We start from the raw sequence: 15,524 nt of genomic DNA, 5'->3' as shown, positions 1-15,524 counted from the left end.
ATTCCTCTCTCACCGGTTGGTGTACTTGCCCTTATTTCTTAACGAGGTTCCTGAGAGAGCAGTCTCAAGTCCCGGGTTTTCCTTGAAACCCACGACACGTGTCACCAGGTCATCGCCACCCGGGGGCAATTGAGGCATCTAACTAGCGTCACTATGATACCATGAGTTATTGACTTCTAAATTCACTCACTTGAGATGATACAACTCAAGAGGGGTCCTTTACACATGAACAAAACAAAGTTACAAATGGCGATTATCAAACCACACATGTATAATTTGCATTTGAAAAATCAGCACCATTCAAACTTGCATAGCAAAATTATGTATCAATTAATCGTTAAAACTAATCATGACATGATCTCCATAATAACAACATGCATATGATTAACTGTAAAGTGGATCAAGATCATGGGAAGCCAATTGGAACTCTTGGGTGGCACGTTTACAGCCTTGGGACTTAGCTATGTGCAAATGAGTGACATGTGATGGCATCTCACAAATCCAGGCCAATTCCTCATCTAATAAAGTGGGAAGCCAAGAATCTACTGAGACACACATAAAATATAGAAGAATTTGTAAAGTTTCAAATATCTATTCAAGTGGGAAAATCATGGGAGAGATCCAGCATTTTGAAACACAAAACCAGATCAAGGTTTTTCACAAAGTGGCTAATAAAACTTCGACATAATCTCTCTTTGTAAAATGATCATTTCAAGAAGACTAAGAGGTGATCTAGGGGACTGATGTGAGTTTAAGAACTCATAGAAAATCAATACAAACTATTCAAAAATTCAATTCACAAAGTACATAGAGAAACACTTCAAATTGATCAAGGATGCATGCTTAAAAGACATATCATAAAAGATGAATGGAGAATCAAGGAACTAAGGGAATGATCATCAAAAGGGAGAGAGATGCTGATATAATTGAAAATTAACTGTGTAGAAACAATAATCCAATCAATGGAATTGAAACGTCTTACCCAATTCTTGGAGGCTAGATGTCAAGATCATGTATGGCTTAAGATTTGAGCTTTTGATCACTATTAATGGAGTTGCATGAGACCTAGAAGGAGCTTCTTTCTCTCACAACTTGAATAACACTTTTAGAGAGAGAAAACCATAGATTAGGGCATCCTAAAGAGCGAGAGTGAAGACAGAGAGGGGCGAGCCACTTTTGGAGGGAAATGAGTGAGATTTAACTCGTGTAAAAAATGAACTCACACTGGCTGTTTATTTTTCAAGCCTTATGTGTAGAGATGCTTCTAGATAATGAAACATAGCCCTTCATGTCGTCTACCAAATGCTACGAAGAGAGGTATGATCCTAACCCACCATCAACCATCTGCCATCAAGATGTGTGGTATGGATTTAGACACCTTTATCCTCCTTTAATTCACTTCAATTTCTCCTGTTATAAAAAATCTCATACTCTTCACATTAATAAGAATTCAAACAATGATGGAGGGTACGCCCTTACCATCATTTAATCAAAATTCCAAAAAAATCAAATCTTTTCAAATTCCCTCCTTTATAAAGAGCTTGTGCGATCAATACGAGCATGCCACATAAGCTATGTGAGTATGTTCACGATTACCATATACCTTTAGGGTTAGGTTTATAATTACAAACCCTATACCCCTTCTAGAAATCTCCGTAAATGTGCACAAATGACTTAATTTTGGCATTTAACATTTGCTAAAATTGAATTTCCAAAAATTTACAATTTATGGAAAGTCAAATTTCAAAACTACATAACTTAAATAACAATAAAGCAAAGGATATAGGAGTCCCTATGAGGAGGTGAAGTCACCCCCATATCATCTCCACGTGGGCGGGCGTGACAGGCCATGGGGATGACACGTGGATTTCCATTGGCCATTTGGGTGTCCTGTGAGCATCCCAGGGACTATCCTTGATATTTTGAAAAAATTTCAAAAAACAGATTTTCTTATCCAAAAAAATTCTCATAAATCCAAAAAATCATTTTAATGATTTTTCGTAAAAAAAAAAATCATTTTAGAATTGATTAAAAATAGTTTCAAGGGAAATTAGGATCCTTGGAGTCGAATTACAAAATGAAGCAGTCCACCCTGTTAGACCCGGAATCCAAGACTCCTTCTCGGAATAATACAACAGACTCATGACCTATAGTGTTCAATCAGGGATTCAAGATATTAGACTATCAAAGTCAAGCCGATGTATGACTTTGTATCCCCAAGGTTTAGTGGATTTCAAGTGCACCCCTTAGAGGACAAGCACACAAACATTGTGCAGGTGTTCCTCTGTTAGCACATATGCATAGCTTTATCCAGTGAATACCTAATAGAGGAAGCTCCCTATGCATTGTGACTATATACGCACATATTACGAAAAGGTTTGGAGTAGTTAGGGGTTTAGGTTAATGCCCTCTGTTGACCTTAACCTTCTTGTACAAGACTTTCAGTCATCAAGCTGACACGAACATCGTATTGTTCTGGCTTATCTCTCAGTCATGAGGTACAAACATAGCAACCGACCTTGATTTAGAGGTAACCCTCAACCCTCTCGGTACCTTCTTTATATAAATCCACCTCATGACCTAATCGGGGGTTCCATACTCTTAGTCCTAATGCCCCAAAATCCCAGAGTCATGTCGTTGTTATACGCTCATTAAAATTAAGCCATTGAAAATGAAGGAATTTAAGGCCTTGGAAGGACATAAATCCAACACCCTCCACACAGGTTTAGAAATAACATCTTGAAAACTAGTTGCCACAAAAGTACTCGAGATAGATCTCAAAAACACAAAATAGCTTGGAGAGATATAATAGAGGAAATATGACTTTGAACTAGATAAGAACAACATGGTATGTATAAAATGTTATAGCGTTGAGGAAGGTTAAGGGACAAGAGTGGACATGCACAAAGCATGATCAGGATCAGGAGGGGCCACAACGAAGTCTTCTTCTTCAAAACCAGCTTGGTGGGTTTCAAAAGTGTCTTATGAATTATACTTGGTGTGTTGGACAACATCTACTACATGATTAGAAAGGGAAAACGACCTCTAAAACACTCCCACTGAATCCCATTTTCCAAATCACTCTCCAAAGTATCATGGAAATAGGGCCAGTTTTAGCAAATTGAACATTCCTAGAAAAATACATTTTTCTTGTTCTAGGGTCATAACATTTGTGTCTCTTTTTAGTAGCGGAGTCCTAGGAATGATGCGTCTACTGACCTGTTTATCAAGTTTATCTCATGTGGTACTCAACCACATGTGCATAAGAAACACACCCAAATACACAAAAATGGGACAAATCAAAATTTCCATTTTTCAAACTTCAAAGGGAGATCTATCATTAAGAATTTTACTTGAAAATCTGATAATCAAATAGAAAGCAGTTAAAACAACTTTAGACCATTAAATTGTTGAAATATGTATTGGAAACATCAAAAACCTATTAGCTTATAAAAGGTGTCTCGTTTTCCTTTAAGCAATTCCATTATGCTGAGATATCCCAACACACGATGTTTGGTATATAATATTATGACTACATACATGCTTAGAAAAAAAAAATTATTCACCTACTTTACACCATTCTCGGTTCACAAAATTTTAATCTTGACATTATATTGATTGGAAATTACGTTGGAAAATTCTTTGAAATAGAAAACTTTTACTTTTGAGATTAATGAATACATCTAAGTAGCTTGAGACCAATCATCAATAAAAGTAACAAAATATTTAAAGCCACTACAAGAATCAACTGAGTTTGAATGTATAAGATGAAAAGGTTCTTGTAAAACATATAAAGAAGATTGAAAAGAAAGTCTTGTTTGTTTTGAAAATTTATCGACTTCACAAGAATGAGAGTTTAAAGATTAAAACAGGCATTAAAATTTACAAGAATTTATTTGAAGGGTGGCTCCAATACCTCAATTTATTGATATCACAATAATATTGACTAGCAATCCATCCTCATTTTATTGATATTAGAATTATCTCGACTGGCAACGATAGTTAACCATGGTCAGCTTAGACTAAGTAATATTGTCTCAAAACTATCCAAAACTTATCCTAAGCTGTAGTAACCCTGAGAGATTTCTTAACGGTTTAAGAATCACTCAAATTAGACCAATGGATCAAGAGATATGGGTCGTGGACACTTCAAGGCCCAAGTTACTAAAATGCCCCTATGCACGACACGGAATGTGTTGCGCACGTGTTGCATGCCATGTAGCGTGTAGCACCACGTGACATGCTAGGTGTCATTCGGTCCGATGGGCCCAAACATCCAATTCCTATTCCAATTAGGTTTTTTAGGCGTTCTTTGTCTTGAATATTCCAGAAAAGTCCAAAAATCCCTTAATACTAATCAAACTTAAACTAATCAATTATTTTCAAGCCTAACTATAGCTCAAGCTGATAAATACCCCCTCTAAAATCGTAGAAAAGTCATCCCAAAAAGCGCTAGAAAATTAATTAGAAAATTTTCATATAATTAAAAAATTCCCAAAAAATTCTAGATAATTTTGGAAAACCTTATAGAAGAATTCAAAAAAAGCCTACAAAATTAGTAAAATCCTAAGAAAGCCTATAAGATGAGAAAATTTGTCAAATGTACCTAAGGCAATATGAAAAATCCCTATAACCCATAGAAAATTAGATAAAACCTCTAGAAATGGTATAAGCAGAACTTTGTGAAACATTGTCACAAATTCGACAGTAAACAAATTCATACTTTGAGCAATTCTACTAATAAACATTAAGTTAGAGGGAAAATATGGTATAAACTGAACTTTAGAGTTGTGAGACATAGAGAAAGAATTGGTCTTACAAGCACCATTGATACGAATCATATGTTCATTCGCAATAGACATAGGGTTCAAATTGCTATTGTTTTTGAAGTTTGATAGGCACTTTAAACTTCTAGTAATATGATCTATAGCCCCTGAGTTTATTATTAAAGCAAAAGTGGCACAAGAAGACTGAAAGAACAATGATTAACAGTGTAATGGGAGGTTGTAAGAGGATCCTATGTAGAGGAAGAACCACTCATTTTACTTAGCTGCTGAAAATGATCAGAATTGTAGTAGTGGATTTATGTAGTTGCAGCCTGAGCAGTAGATCAGTTGGTTGTCCTAACAATGGTGGGTCCTAAGTTAAGGTATAAAACCCAACACCTATCCTTGAGATGTCCTATGGATGCCCTTTATGACTACTACCTCTTTCACCACCACAATAGTTGTTAGAGCCTCTACGTCCACCTCCACCACTATTTTGAGATATTTTAGTTTTATAATTTTCATTATTAGCAACCAAGGTGGATTTCTCAATACTTTCTTCAGAGGTTTTAAAATCAAAACTCATAGCTTTCTTCGTATTTTCCTCTCATTGAATAGTAGCTCAAACATTTCTAAAAGAGGTAAATTATGTAGACATTAAAGATTGATTCCTTATGGATTCATATTCATTTTTTTAACCTGTCCAAAAGTTAAAATATTTTTTTGTGTTCAACATGTTTTTTCAAGATTGCCCAGTCAATAGTTGTGGTTGAGTACATTACCAACTCATCCCAACTGCCAAGATATTTAGAAATTGTTTGATCCCCTTGTTTTGTTTGAGAAATTTTATGTTTTAATTGAAAAAATTCCAGTACCATTGTTTTGTTGGCCATTCATTTCCTTAGTGGAGTTTTGTAACTCTTGAGCATTCTTAACAAAAGGGAAAAAAAAAATTAAAGTCTCGGTTTCATAGAATTCAAGATCTATGACATCACAAGATGATCAATGAATTGTCATTCCTCAAATGAGGGATCACCCTTTCTTGGAGCCTTTTCCTTCCCGTTGTTGGATCCATGCTTAGAGATCCTAAAGAGACAACGAAAAACATCTTTCGACCAAGCAAGATAATTAAGTCCACAAATAGAAGTTCCATCGATTAAGCCAAGCCAATTCTGTAGCATGGAAAATCTACTCTCGTTTAAGAGGGAGGACAATGATAAGTGGGTGTTCCATTTCGTAATGGCTTCACACATACACATGTCCCCAGCGTGCTTTGGGGCATTCGGTAAGCAGTGACCTTGCAAGACATGACCCTCTCCTTATTCCCTTATGGTGAGAGAGTGTTACACTACCATTGGGTGACCCAATGTGTAGTGCCTATTACAATTGGGGGTGCAACTCACCCAATTACTCAGTTTCATTTCCTGACCACAGTCTTATCATTGGGGTCATGGTACAGTCAACATTTGCCTGTAAAACAGTATCCATCCAATGGGTAACCCATTGCATAGTGGTCAGCCTCGTATCATATCAGAGTATAGTAGTCTCACAGTGTGTCACAGTATAACAGTCCCCACTACCAATGGGTGTCCCAATGCGTAGTGGTCAGTATCTCAATGGCTTACATTATTAGTATGACTCTATCACTGTATTGTGTCAAATTAAGACGATATCAGCATCTCAGTATGACAAATAGCAGTATGACGGTAACAGTATCACGTTACAGTATCACAGTATGATAGTAACAGTATCACAATATCATGATAACAGTATCACAGTATGACAGTAATAATATCACAGTATCACAGTAACAGTATCACAATATGACAGTAACATATTTCAAGTACCACAATTCACATTTCCTGCAATTTCAGGCAGTGACACCCAATCATAAATAGACACATAGCTTTTGATCCATTTAGAATTTGGAGATGGTTCTGAAACCAAAGCTCTAGAATAAATATGTATCTTTCCAACAAGGGAAGGTTGAAATAATTTGGACTCCATTTGGTCATTCAAATGTCTGTTCCAACTAAAGTTATGGTTCTACGTTTTATTGAAATATGTCCACAATGACATACCTTCACAATAATTTCATAGCTTTCAATCTAGGAGGAATTTCAAAATGTATTCTACATGTGATTTCAAGAATACTCGTATATATTTCAAATAGCAGTGGTTTAGGAGAAAACGGATTACATTTTGTCAAAATTTGTGACAACAGAGACATTGGTTCTGAAATTTTACTAAATCTATCAACAGTAACCTATGTTCACATTTCACAGCATAATTCTTCATGCATAAAGAATTTGGGAAAAATTCAAACATAAAATTTTACTAGACATATATATTTCCGATGGCAGTGACTTAGGGGCATTTGGACCTCATTTGACTATTAAAATGCTTAATATAGTAATACGCAAGTTCCTGGAATTTCAATGTGCCACGAGGCATACGTTATGAAGCACTTAATAACTTTCAATCCACAATAGATATTAACATAAAATCAGTTCCATTTGATTTAGACATACATAAACATGTTTCCATAGATTTTGGTGAGCAATAGACCCATTCTTAACATCAAAACTAACCATACAACAGAGGCATCAGTTTTGTACACTGGTATATAAAATCACTATACTCATTTGTTCTTTATCACATATTCCATGCTTGTTGGCATTCAATTTCATGGTTCTATAAACTTGATGCAGGAGTGGATGGTCCACTTACCCAATCAACAATGATGCCTTTAATTCCTCTATTACAATCCTCTTCAAGCTTCTTACAAGGCTCCAACAGTGAGATAGCAGTGAGCTTCCAAAGACTCTAACAGGTGGGTCTTAGAGAGAGAGAGGGAGAGAGAGAAAGAGAGTGAAAAATGAATGGCGTGAGAGGGATGAGGGCTTAAGTACCCTATTGGCTAGGTGGCAATCCTGGATAAGTGGCAAGCACCACACATGCACAAGGAGAAGTGGCGTGTGTGGCAGCATGCATCTGGCAGGTGGTAGTGACATCCACAGTGCTACACTCATGGTGTTGCACGCACGACGCTACACGCACGATGCTAGTCCATGTTACTCCATCTTATTATCGCTTGTGAAAATTTCTTCTTCTTCTTCTTATGCACTCACGATGTTGCCTTTTTCTCCCCCTTTCACACATGGTGTTACACCTGCGACATTGCTTCTTTCACCTCTTCATTGACGATGATGCCCTGCTCTTCACAGACGGCGATGCCCCTCTCTTCACAGACGGTGTGCCCCTCACTCTTCACAGACGGCGATGCCCCTCTCTTCACAGACAGCGATGCCCCTCACTCTTCATAGACGATGATGGCCCTCACTCTTCAAAGACATTGATTCCCCAGACGGCGCTGACGTTTCACCTCTTCACGCACATCACTGACCTTCCATGTACGGTGATACTCCCTTGACATGCACGGCGGTAAGCTTCCCCCCTTTACTGTTGCGCATGCTTCATTCCTACCAGATTTCTGGCGCCGTATGTGTTTCTGTGGTAGGGAAATCGTGATCCTTACATCATCCCCCCCTTAAAGATTTTGTCCTCAAAATCGTAACTTAGTTAACTAATCAGATGGGGGTACTTATCCTGGATTTCATCCTCTCATTCCCATGTCAATTCTTCTTATGAATGATACTACCATAGAACCCGGACCAGGGGAATATCTTTATTACACAAGACCTGAACCCTCCTGTCCAACACCTCAATTGGTTGTTCAACATAAGTTAAATCTTCCCCGATCGGGATCGATTCATACTTCAAAACATGGGACGGGTCAGGCTAATACTTTCTCAACAGTGACACATGAAAAACATCATGAATATTGGCCAACTTGGGCAATAGTGCCAGTCGATATGCCACGACTCCAATTCTTTCTAAAATCTCAAAGGGTCCAATAAATCGTGGACTCAGTTTCCCTTTCTTGCCAAATCTCATAATGCCCTTAGTTGGCGATACCTTCAAAAAGTCCATATCACCTACTTCAAATTCGAGATCTCTTCTCCGATTCTTAATATATCTCTTTTGCCGACTTTGAGCTGTCTTAAGCCTTTTCCGAGTTAAAACAATCTTCTCTGATGTGATCTGGACAATCTTTGGCCCTAGCAGTGTCTTTTCACCTACTTCATCCCAACATATGGGAGATTTGCATTTCCTCCCATACAGTGCCTTAAAAGGTGCCATTTGGATACTAGCTTGGAAACTGTTGTTATAAGAAAACTAAATAAGAGGTAAATGATCATCCCAATTCTCTTTAAAATCTGTAATACAGGCCCTCAACATATCTTCTATGGTCTGAATAGTCCTTTTCGATTGTCCATCAGTCTGAGGGTGGAAAGCAGTACTGAAGTTCGGACCCTAAAGCTGACTGCAGCCTGTTCTAAATAGGGGCCGTGTCAGACACAATACTAATAGGTACTCCATGCAGTCTTACTATTCCCTTGATGTATAGCTGGGCTAGATTGTCTAGAGTATAGGTGGTGCGGACCGGTAAGAAATGGGCGGCATTTGTTAGTCGGTCCACAATGACCCAAATACTATCATGTCCCGTGCCCGATCTAGGTAGGCCAAACACAAAGTCCATGGTGATGTGTTCTCACTTCCTCTCTGGTACAAGTAAGAGCTGTAACAGTCCGATAGGCTTCTGATGTTCATCCTTCACTTGTTGACAGATCAAGCATTTGGGAACAAACTGTACTACTTCTCTCTTCATATTGTTCCACCAGAAGACCCTCTTTAGATCCTGATGCATTTTCGTACTCCCTGGGATGCACCATGTAATGGGACTGGTGCGCTTCTTCCAAAATGGCCCTTTCTACATTCTCATCGCTAAGAACGCATACCCGATTTTTAAATCTTAACATTTCATCAATGGCCATAGAAAAATCCTCCTTTCCTTGCAATTTAATTTCCTCACGAATTTTCATGAGTTGAGGATCTTCCTTTTGTGCCGCTCGAATTCATTGAAACAGTTAGGGCTCCATCCCTATACATGAAATTGTCCTCAGTTCATTACCAAGGGACAGAGTTGGGTGCCATTCTACTGCATGTTCTAATAATTTCATCTCTCGGAATATTATGTGAGCCACTGATACCACAGCTTTCCTGCTCAAGGCATCTGCTACGATGTTTGTTTTACCTGAGAGGTAATTAATGGTACAATCATAATCATTCAGCAGGTCCATCCATCTTCTTTGCCTCATGTTCAACTCTTTCAGAGAGAATAAATACTTAAGGCTCTTATGGTCAATAAGCACTTTAAATTGGGTCCCATAGAGATAGTGCCTCCAAAGTTTTAGGGCGAAAACCACAGCCGCCAGCTCCAAATGATGGGGGGGATAGTTTTGCTCATATGGCTTCAACTGTCTAGAGAAATAAGCTATGACCTTTCCCTGTTGCATCAATACACATCCAAGCCCTTTGTGCGAGGCATCAGTGTAAACTACAAAATCTTCATTCCCCTCAAGCAAGGTTAGAAATGGGGCTGTAGTGAGTCTCTTCTTTAGTTCCTGAAAACTTCTCTCACAGTCATTTGACCATACAAACTTTACTTCCTTCTGGGTTAAGCGAGTCAGAGGAAGTGTTATATTTGAGAAACCTTCCACAAAACATCTATAGTACCCTGTTAGACCTAGAAAACTGTGGATTTCAAGCACATTTGTTGGACTTCCCCATTTAATTATAGCCTCAATTTTACAAGGGTCAACGACAACCCCGTCCTTAGAAACAATATGCCTAAGGAAAGCTATGCTTGGGAGTCAGAATTCACTTTTACTTAGCTTGGCATACAGCTTTTCAGATTTTAAGGTCTGGAGGACCATCCCTAGGTGTTGCTCATACTCGTTCAAACTCTTCGAATACACCAAGATATCATCGATAAAAACCACTACAAAGTCATCCAGAAAGGGTCTAAAAACTCGGTTCATCAAATCCATAAAGACAGCTGGTGCGTTGGTTAACCCAAACGACATCACCAGGAATTCATAATGACCATACCAGGTTCTGAATGCGGTCTTGAGAATATTTTCTTTCTTAACCCGCAGCTAATGGTAACTCGACCGGAGGTCAATCTTAGGAAATACTTGGGTCCCTTGAAGTTGATCAAATAAGTCATCAATTTTGGGCAAGGGATACTTATTCTTTACCATCACCAGATTTAGTTGTCTATAATCAATGCATAGTCTGAAAGACCCATCTTTCTTCTTTACAAACAAAACTGGTGCGCCTCATGGTGATACACTAAGTTGGATGAACCCTTTATCTAATAATTCCTCCAATTGCTCTTTTAGTTCCTTTAACTCAACTGGGGCCATCTTGTAAGGGCCTTTAGAAATGGGAGCAGTATTAGGGGCTACTTCTATTTCAAACTTGATCTCCCTTACTAGGGGCAAAGAGGTTAATTCTTCAGGTAAGATCTCTAGATAGTCTCTCACCATCAGTATCTCTTCTAACTTGGCTTGGATATTCCGATTTTCTACTACATAAGCCAAGTACCCCACACATCTTTTGGCCAATATGCGGGAAGCCCGAAGGGCTGAGATGATGAGTAGAGGGGAAACATCCTTGATACCCATAAAACTCAGTTCAGGTTGGTTTGGGCTTCTAAAAGTTACAGTCTTGTCATGGCAGTTTACTGTGGCATAATGGCAGGACAACCAGTCCATGCCAAAGATAACATCAAAGTCTTGGATATCTACGAGTATTAGGTCTATAGGTAACATGTGCCCTGCAAGTACAACCCCACAATGTTTATACACTACGTCAGTTTCTATAGATTCTCCCATGGGTGTGCATACTACTAAAGTCCAATCAAGTTGTGCAGGTTTAGCATTCAGGTGGCATGCAAAGTGTGGTAAAACAAAAGAATGGGATGATCCTGGATCAATTAAAATTCTTGCTTCAATACCACACGCAGAAAGCGTACCTCAAATCACAGAGGTTGACGCCTTAGCTTCTTGCTCTGTCATGGCGAAGACCGGACCTTGTGTCCTTGGTCGGTCCTCTGGTCCTTTGACTGAGCAGTCTTTAACTGGATGGCCTGGCTTGCCACATCGAAAACAGGCCCAGGTCTTCCTTAAGCATTATGTTGTTGTATGGTTAGTCATACCACAATGAGGGCTGACTGGGCGTAGATTGCCCCTCACATCACTTGGAAAAGTCCTCTGGATCTTGACACCGCCCTGGTTATTCTTACCCTAAAATTCTCTCCTTGGAGATTTTCGGGCCTGTCTTTTAAGGCACTACTGGCCCACAAAACAGAGCTACAAAAACATCTCAGCGTCATAGCCACTAAACACCTACTAAGAAAACTTCTGCAAGATCCTATCTCTAAAACTCCAAGCTTCACACATTCAGCACGCAAGCCAGCTGTCCATCCTTCAGATCAAGACTATCACTCTATAATCATGGGAATAAAAATGGAATGAGCTAACAACCAAGTAAGCAGATGTACACCCTTTCATTTTAACTCTATAAACGGTGATAGCAGTTAACAGTGCTCACTAATTTACAGAGATATCAAGAAAGTTCCTCATATTATGCTCTTTAATACTCTCATAGTATAAAAATAAAAACAGTTCGATAATCAGGAATATGTAGTGCTTAAATCATAAATCATTTCATTTTGAACAGTTAGTAAGATTAATAGTTCACAGTTTCACGCAATGAGAGCTAGAGAAGCCTACTCCTGTCCCACTTCGTAATAGTAGCAATGTCACATTATGACGACATCATCATCTCAGTAGGATAGTAGCAGTATCACAATATGACGATAACAGTATCATAGTATCACGGTACAATATCACAGTATGACATTAACAATATATGGCGGCCTTGAAACTTGCATACAGCAGAAGGAGAGAGAAGCAGTGAAGAAAGAAGAATAAGGGATGGGGTCACTGGCTGAGGCGGGTTTGGACCTTGCGTGCGCGAGTGAAAGAGAGGCAAGGGTGTGCAGAGCCGAGGCCGCAGGTTGTTGTGGCTCCGAACATGCATGTAGAACAGGAGAAGAAGGGTGGCAAAGAAAGAAGGGAGAAGAGACATTCCCACTAGTTGGGGCGGCCTGAGTTATGCGTGTAGGGAAGGAGGGGTAGAGAGAGAAATAAGAAAAAAAGAGAAAGGAAAGTAGATAGGGAGTGGGCTTGGGGTGTGTCTTAACCTAGGTGTAACCCCATTGGCCTCCTCGAATGCACATGAGAGAGAGAAGGGCTAAGTTTTGGTCAGGGTTTGATGGGTGGTGTATTGACTCGGAGTGTAGGCTAGGGTGTATAGACTATGGTGTATGGTAGGGGGCATGGAATAGGGTGTAGGGTGTGGTATACGGGCTAGGGTGTATGGGCTAGGGGTCGTTTCTCTCTCTACCAAAAATTTCTCTCTCCTCACCACTTGATCTAGAAACTTGGAAGCAAGGCAATATATTGAACTCAAGACTCATTTCAATGCTCAAGTTCATTCAAATGATCAAAGCCCTTTTACAAATGACTTAAGCCCACTTATATAGAGTAACCACAAAACAAGGGTGGAATGTTAAAAATCAAGCCAAATTGTAGAAAATTACATATTAAATGAATTCAAGTAAAATCCCGTTTTTGGACCAAATGACCAAAATACCCTTTAGTACTTTTGAGAAAATGACAAAGCCATTCCTCTAAGAGGGGCCTTTTACCATGGCTAGACTTCAGGAGCTTTTTTGAAAGCTTGCGGCGATAATTCGAGCGATCAATTGTCATAGAATCGATGCTTGACCTATCACGAACATTTTAATGCCCTTTGATCGTGTTGAAATGGACTTTACGTGAAGGACCAAAAATCCAGCCAAGTCCATAAATTTCGACCATTAATCCGATGCGATTCACAATGTTCGAAGTCCTCATTTTGATAATAAATTGAAGAGGACATTGTCATGATCATTTTTCACTAAATGGTGTCCTATTTGGTTTCTATTTGATCATATTCCAAATTTAGGAAGCGTCGAAAAATGGGATTCTGGTGACCAAAAAATCATTCCTTTTTCAACCTCAAAATTTGCACTATCCAACCTCCGATTATGAGTAAAAACTATACCAAATCGTGGCCCTTCGCGATACGGTCACAGCAGACCTATTTTTGCGACAATCCGACACCGAGATTTCAAGTTATGACTTCATGAAGTTTGTGATGTCTTCTTGTATAAAGTCTGATTTTTAAGCTTTTGAGCTCATCTTCTCTCTAGAAATTCTCTCGTTCCGGGCCACGTCATGATGTGTGCCATATGTCAAAATGACCAAGTCGTCGAGACCTAGCTTGTGTCCAAATTTGAGTTTGTTTCGACTCAGTTAGGAGAATTTGAAAATCATTCTGAAATGGGAAAAAATAGTTTCCATAAATAGAAACTGATTCACCGAAGCTCCGCTGCAATAGTATAAAACCCACCTTTTTATAGTAAGTTGGACCCAAAATTGTCTTGAAAGGTACGATTGAGCCCAAATTTGGTCCTTGGGGGTTTTTCCACGTTTTGAATCTAATGGCGATGGTATGGTACTATTTTAAAGCCCCAAAAATAGGGTTGTAGTTTTAAGGTCCCTTTTTAGCATGAAAGGAATAAGATTTGATAATCGAGTTTCGTCCTGATCATATCAAAACTTATCAGAATGTGACAAAACTTTGTGATTATCCTTCGGGCATCCCAAGCTACCCTTTTCATGTATTTTGAAGTTATTTTAGTACTCTTTCAAAGGTCGCCCAGTTTTAGGCTTATTTTGCAGTATTTCCGTGGTCTGGTGGTGTCTTAGGTACTGACAGGCCCAGGTTGTTGCTAGCTATCTTCTTTTGCATATCAGGGATACAAGTACATCAAAAATGATGTATAACAACTTTCTCCACCAAATACTACTCTTCGAGAGAAGCGAGAAGTTTAGCATTCAGAACAAAAAAATTTTTGTTGAAGTTCATCTTTCGAATCATTACTTAGACGCTTTTATTGCCTCTCAACAATATTTTTCTTCTTGATCACCAACATCAGCATGATGCTTGAGGAGGTGACCCTGCTAAAATTCTTCCTAGAGGGGCGACTGAAGTGGACTCTAGCAATTGCGGGCCTTGCTGAAGGGCTGCAAACGAAAAGCAAGGTCGTGGAAGGCACAAATTTCATTCCATCTTGCCCGATAGAGCCATCCCACCTGATAAAGGGATACAATGATAAGTCATCCTTACTCTCAATTAGATACGATCTTCTCTTCCACCCCTAGACTATATTCCATCCCGAGAGATAGCCAATACACAATTCCATCCATCGTGTGCTACCATCCTTTCGGCAGCCCTAAAACCTGTGGAAAAAGGAAGGGTTGAATCAAATGCCGGTAGTAATAATAGGAATATTAAGCTTAGGGAATAGCAATAGATTCCTTTAGGCTTAGTTGAAGGAATAGAGGTCAAAGGAAGGAATCAAATCAAAGGAGTAGATTCCCTTATTAGTCTTAATCTTATGCTTCTTTAGTATTAGTCTGCTTTCTTTTATATGAGTAAGAGGAATGGATGCTTTTATACCTCCAATAGAAGGATTCAAGCTATTTGAACCAGGTGCATTTTGAATCATTATGCAACTATCTCGTCCACCGATCCTTCTCATCTTGTTCCTAGTTCCTCTCCTTCCCAATGTCACTAAAAATCTATTTTTTAGGAGAGCATGCTGATAGGGTGCCTTGTGTAAGGGCTTACCTTTCCATCTCAATAACTCCTCCTAATAGACCAGCTAGTGGGTAC

At 39.0% G+C, this 15,524-nt stretch overlaps 1 protein-coding gene across 1 annotated transcript; it reads right to left on the bottom strand.

Annotated features, from left to right (window-relative positions):
• Positions 1-11,011: 11,011 nt before the first annotated feature.
• LOC148779810 (uncharacterized) lies at positions 11,012-11,569 on the bottom strand. Its single transcript, XM_088850608.1, has one exon. The coding sequence runs from the start codon at positions 11,567-11,569 to the stop codon at positions 11,012-11,014; it is 558 nt and encodes a 185-aa protein (XP_088706734.1).
• Positions 11,570-15,524: the final 3,955 nt, after the last annotated feature.

The sequence above is a fragment of the Amborella trichopoda genome, chromosome 11 (assembly GCF_054954075.1).
Source record: "Amborella trichopoda isolate Santa Cruz 75 chromosome 11, AtrichopodaSantaCruz75HAP2 v2.0, whole genome shotgun sequence".
In the NCBI taxonomy this organism is placed as follows: Eukaryota; Viridiplantae; Streptophyta; class Magnoliopsida; order Amborellales; family Amborellaceae; genus Amborella; species Amborella trichopoda.
This window is presented reverse-complemented; position numbering and strand designations above follow the sequence as displayed.

Coding starts and splice junctions, on each gene's coding strand:
- LOC148779810 (XM_088850608.1), bottom strand. CDS start 11,569: ATGGGAGAATCTATAGAAACTGACGTAGTGTATAAACATTGTGGGGTT.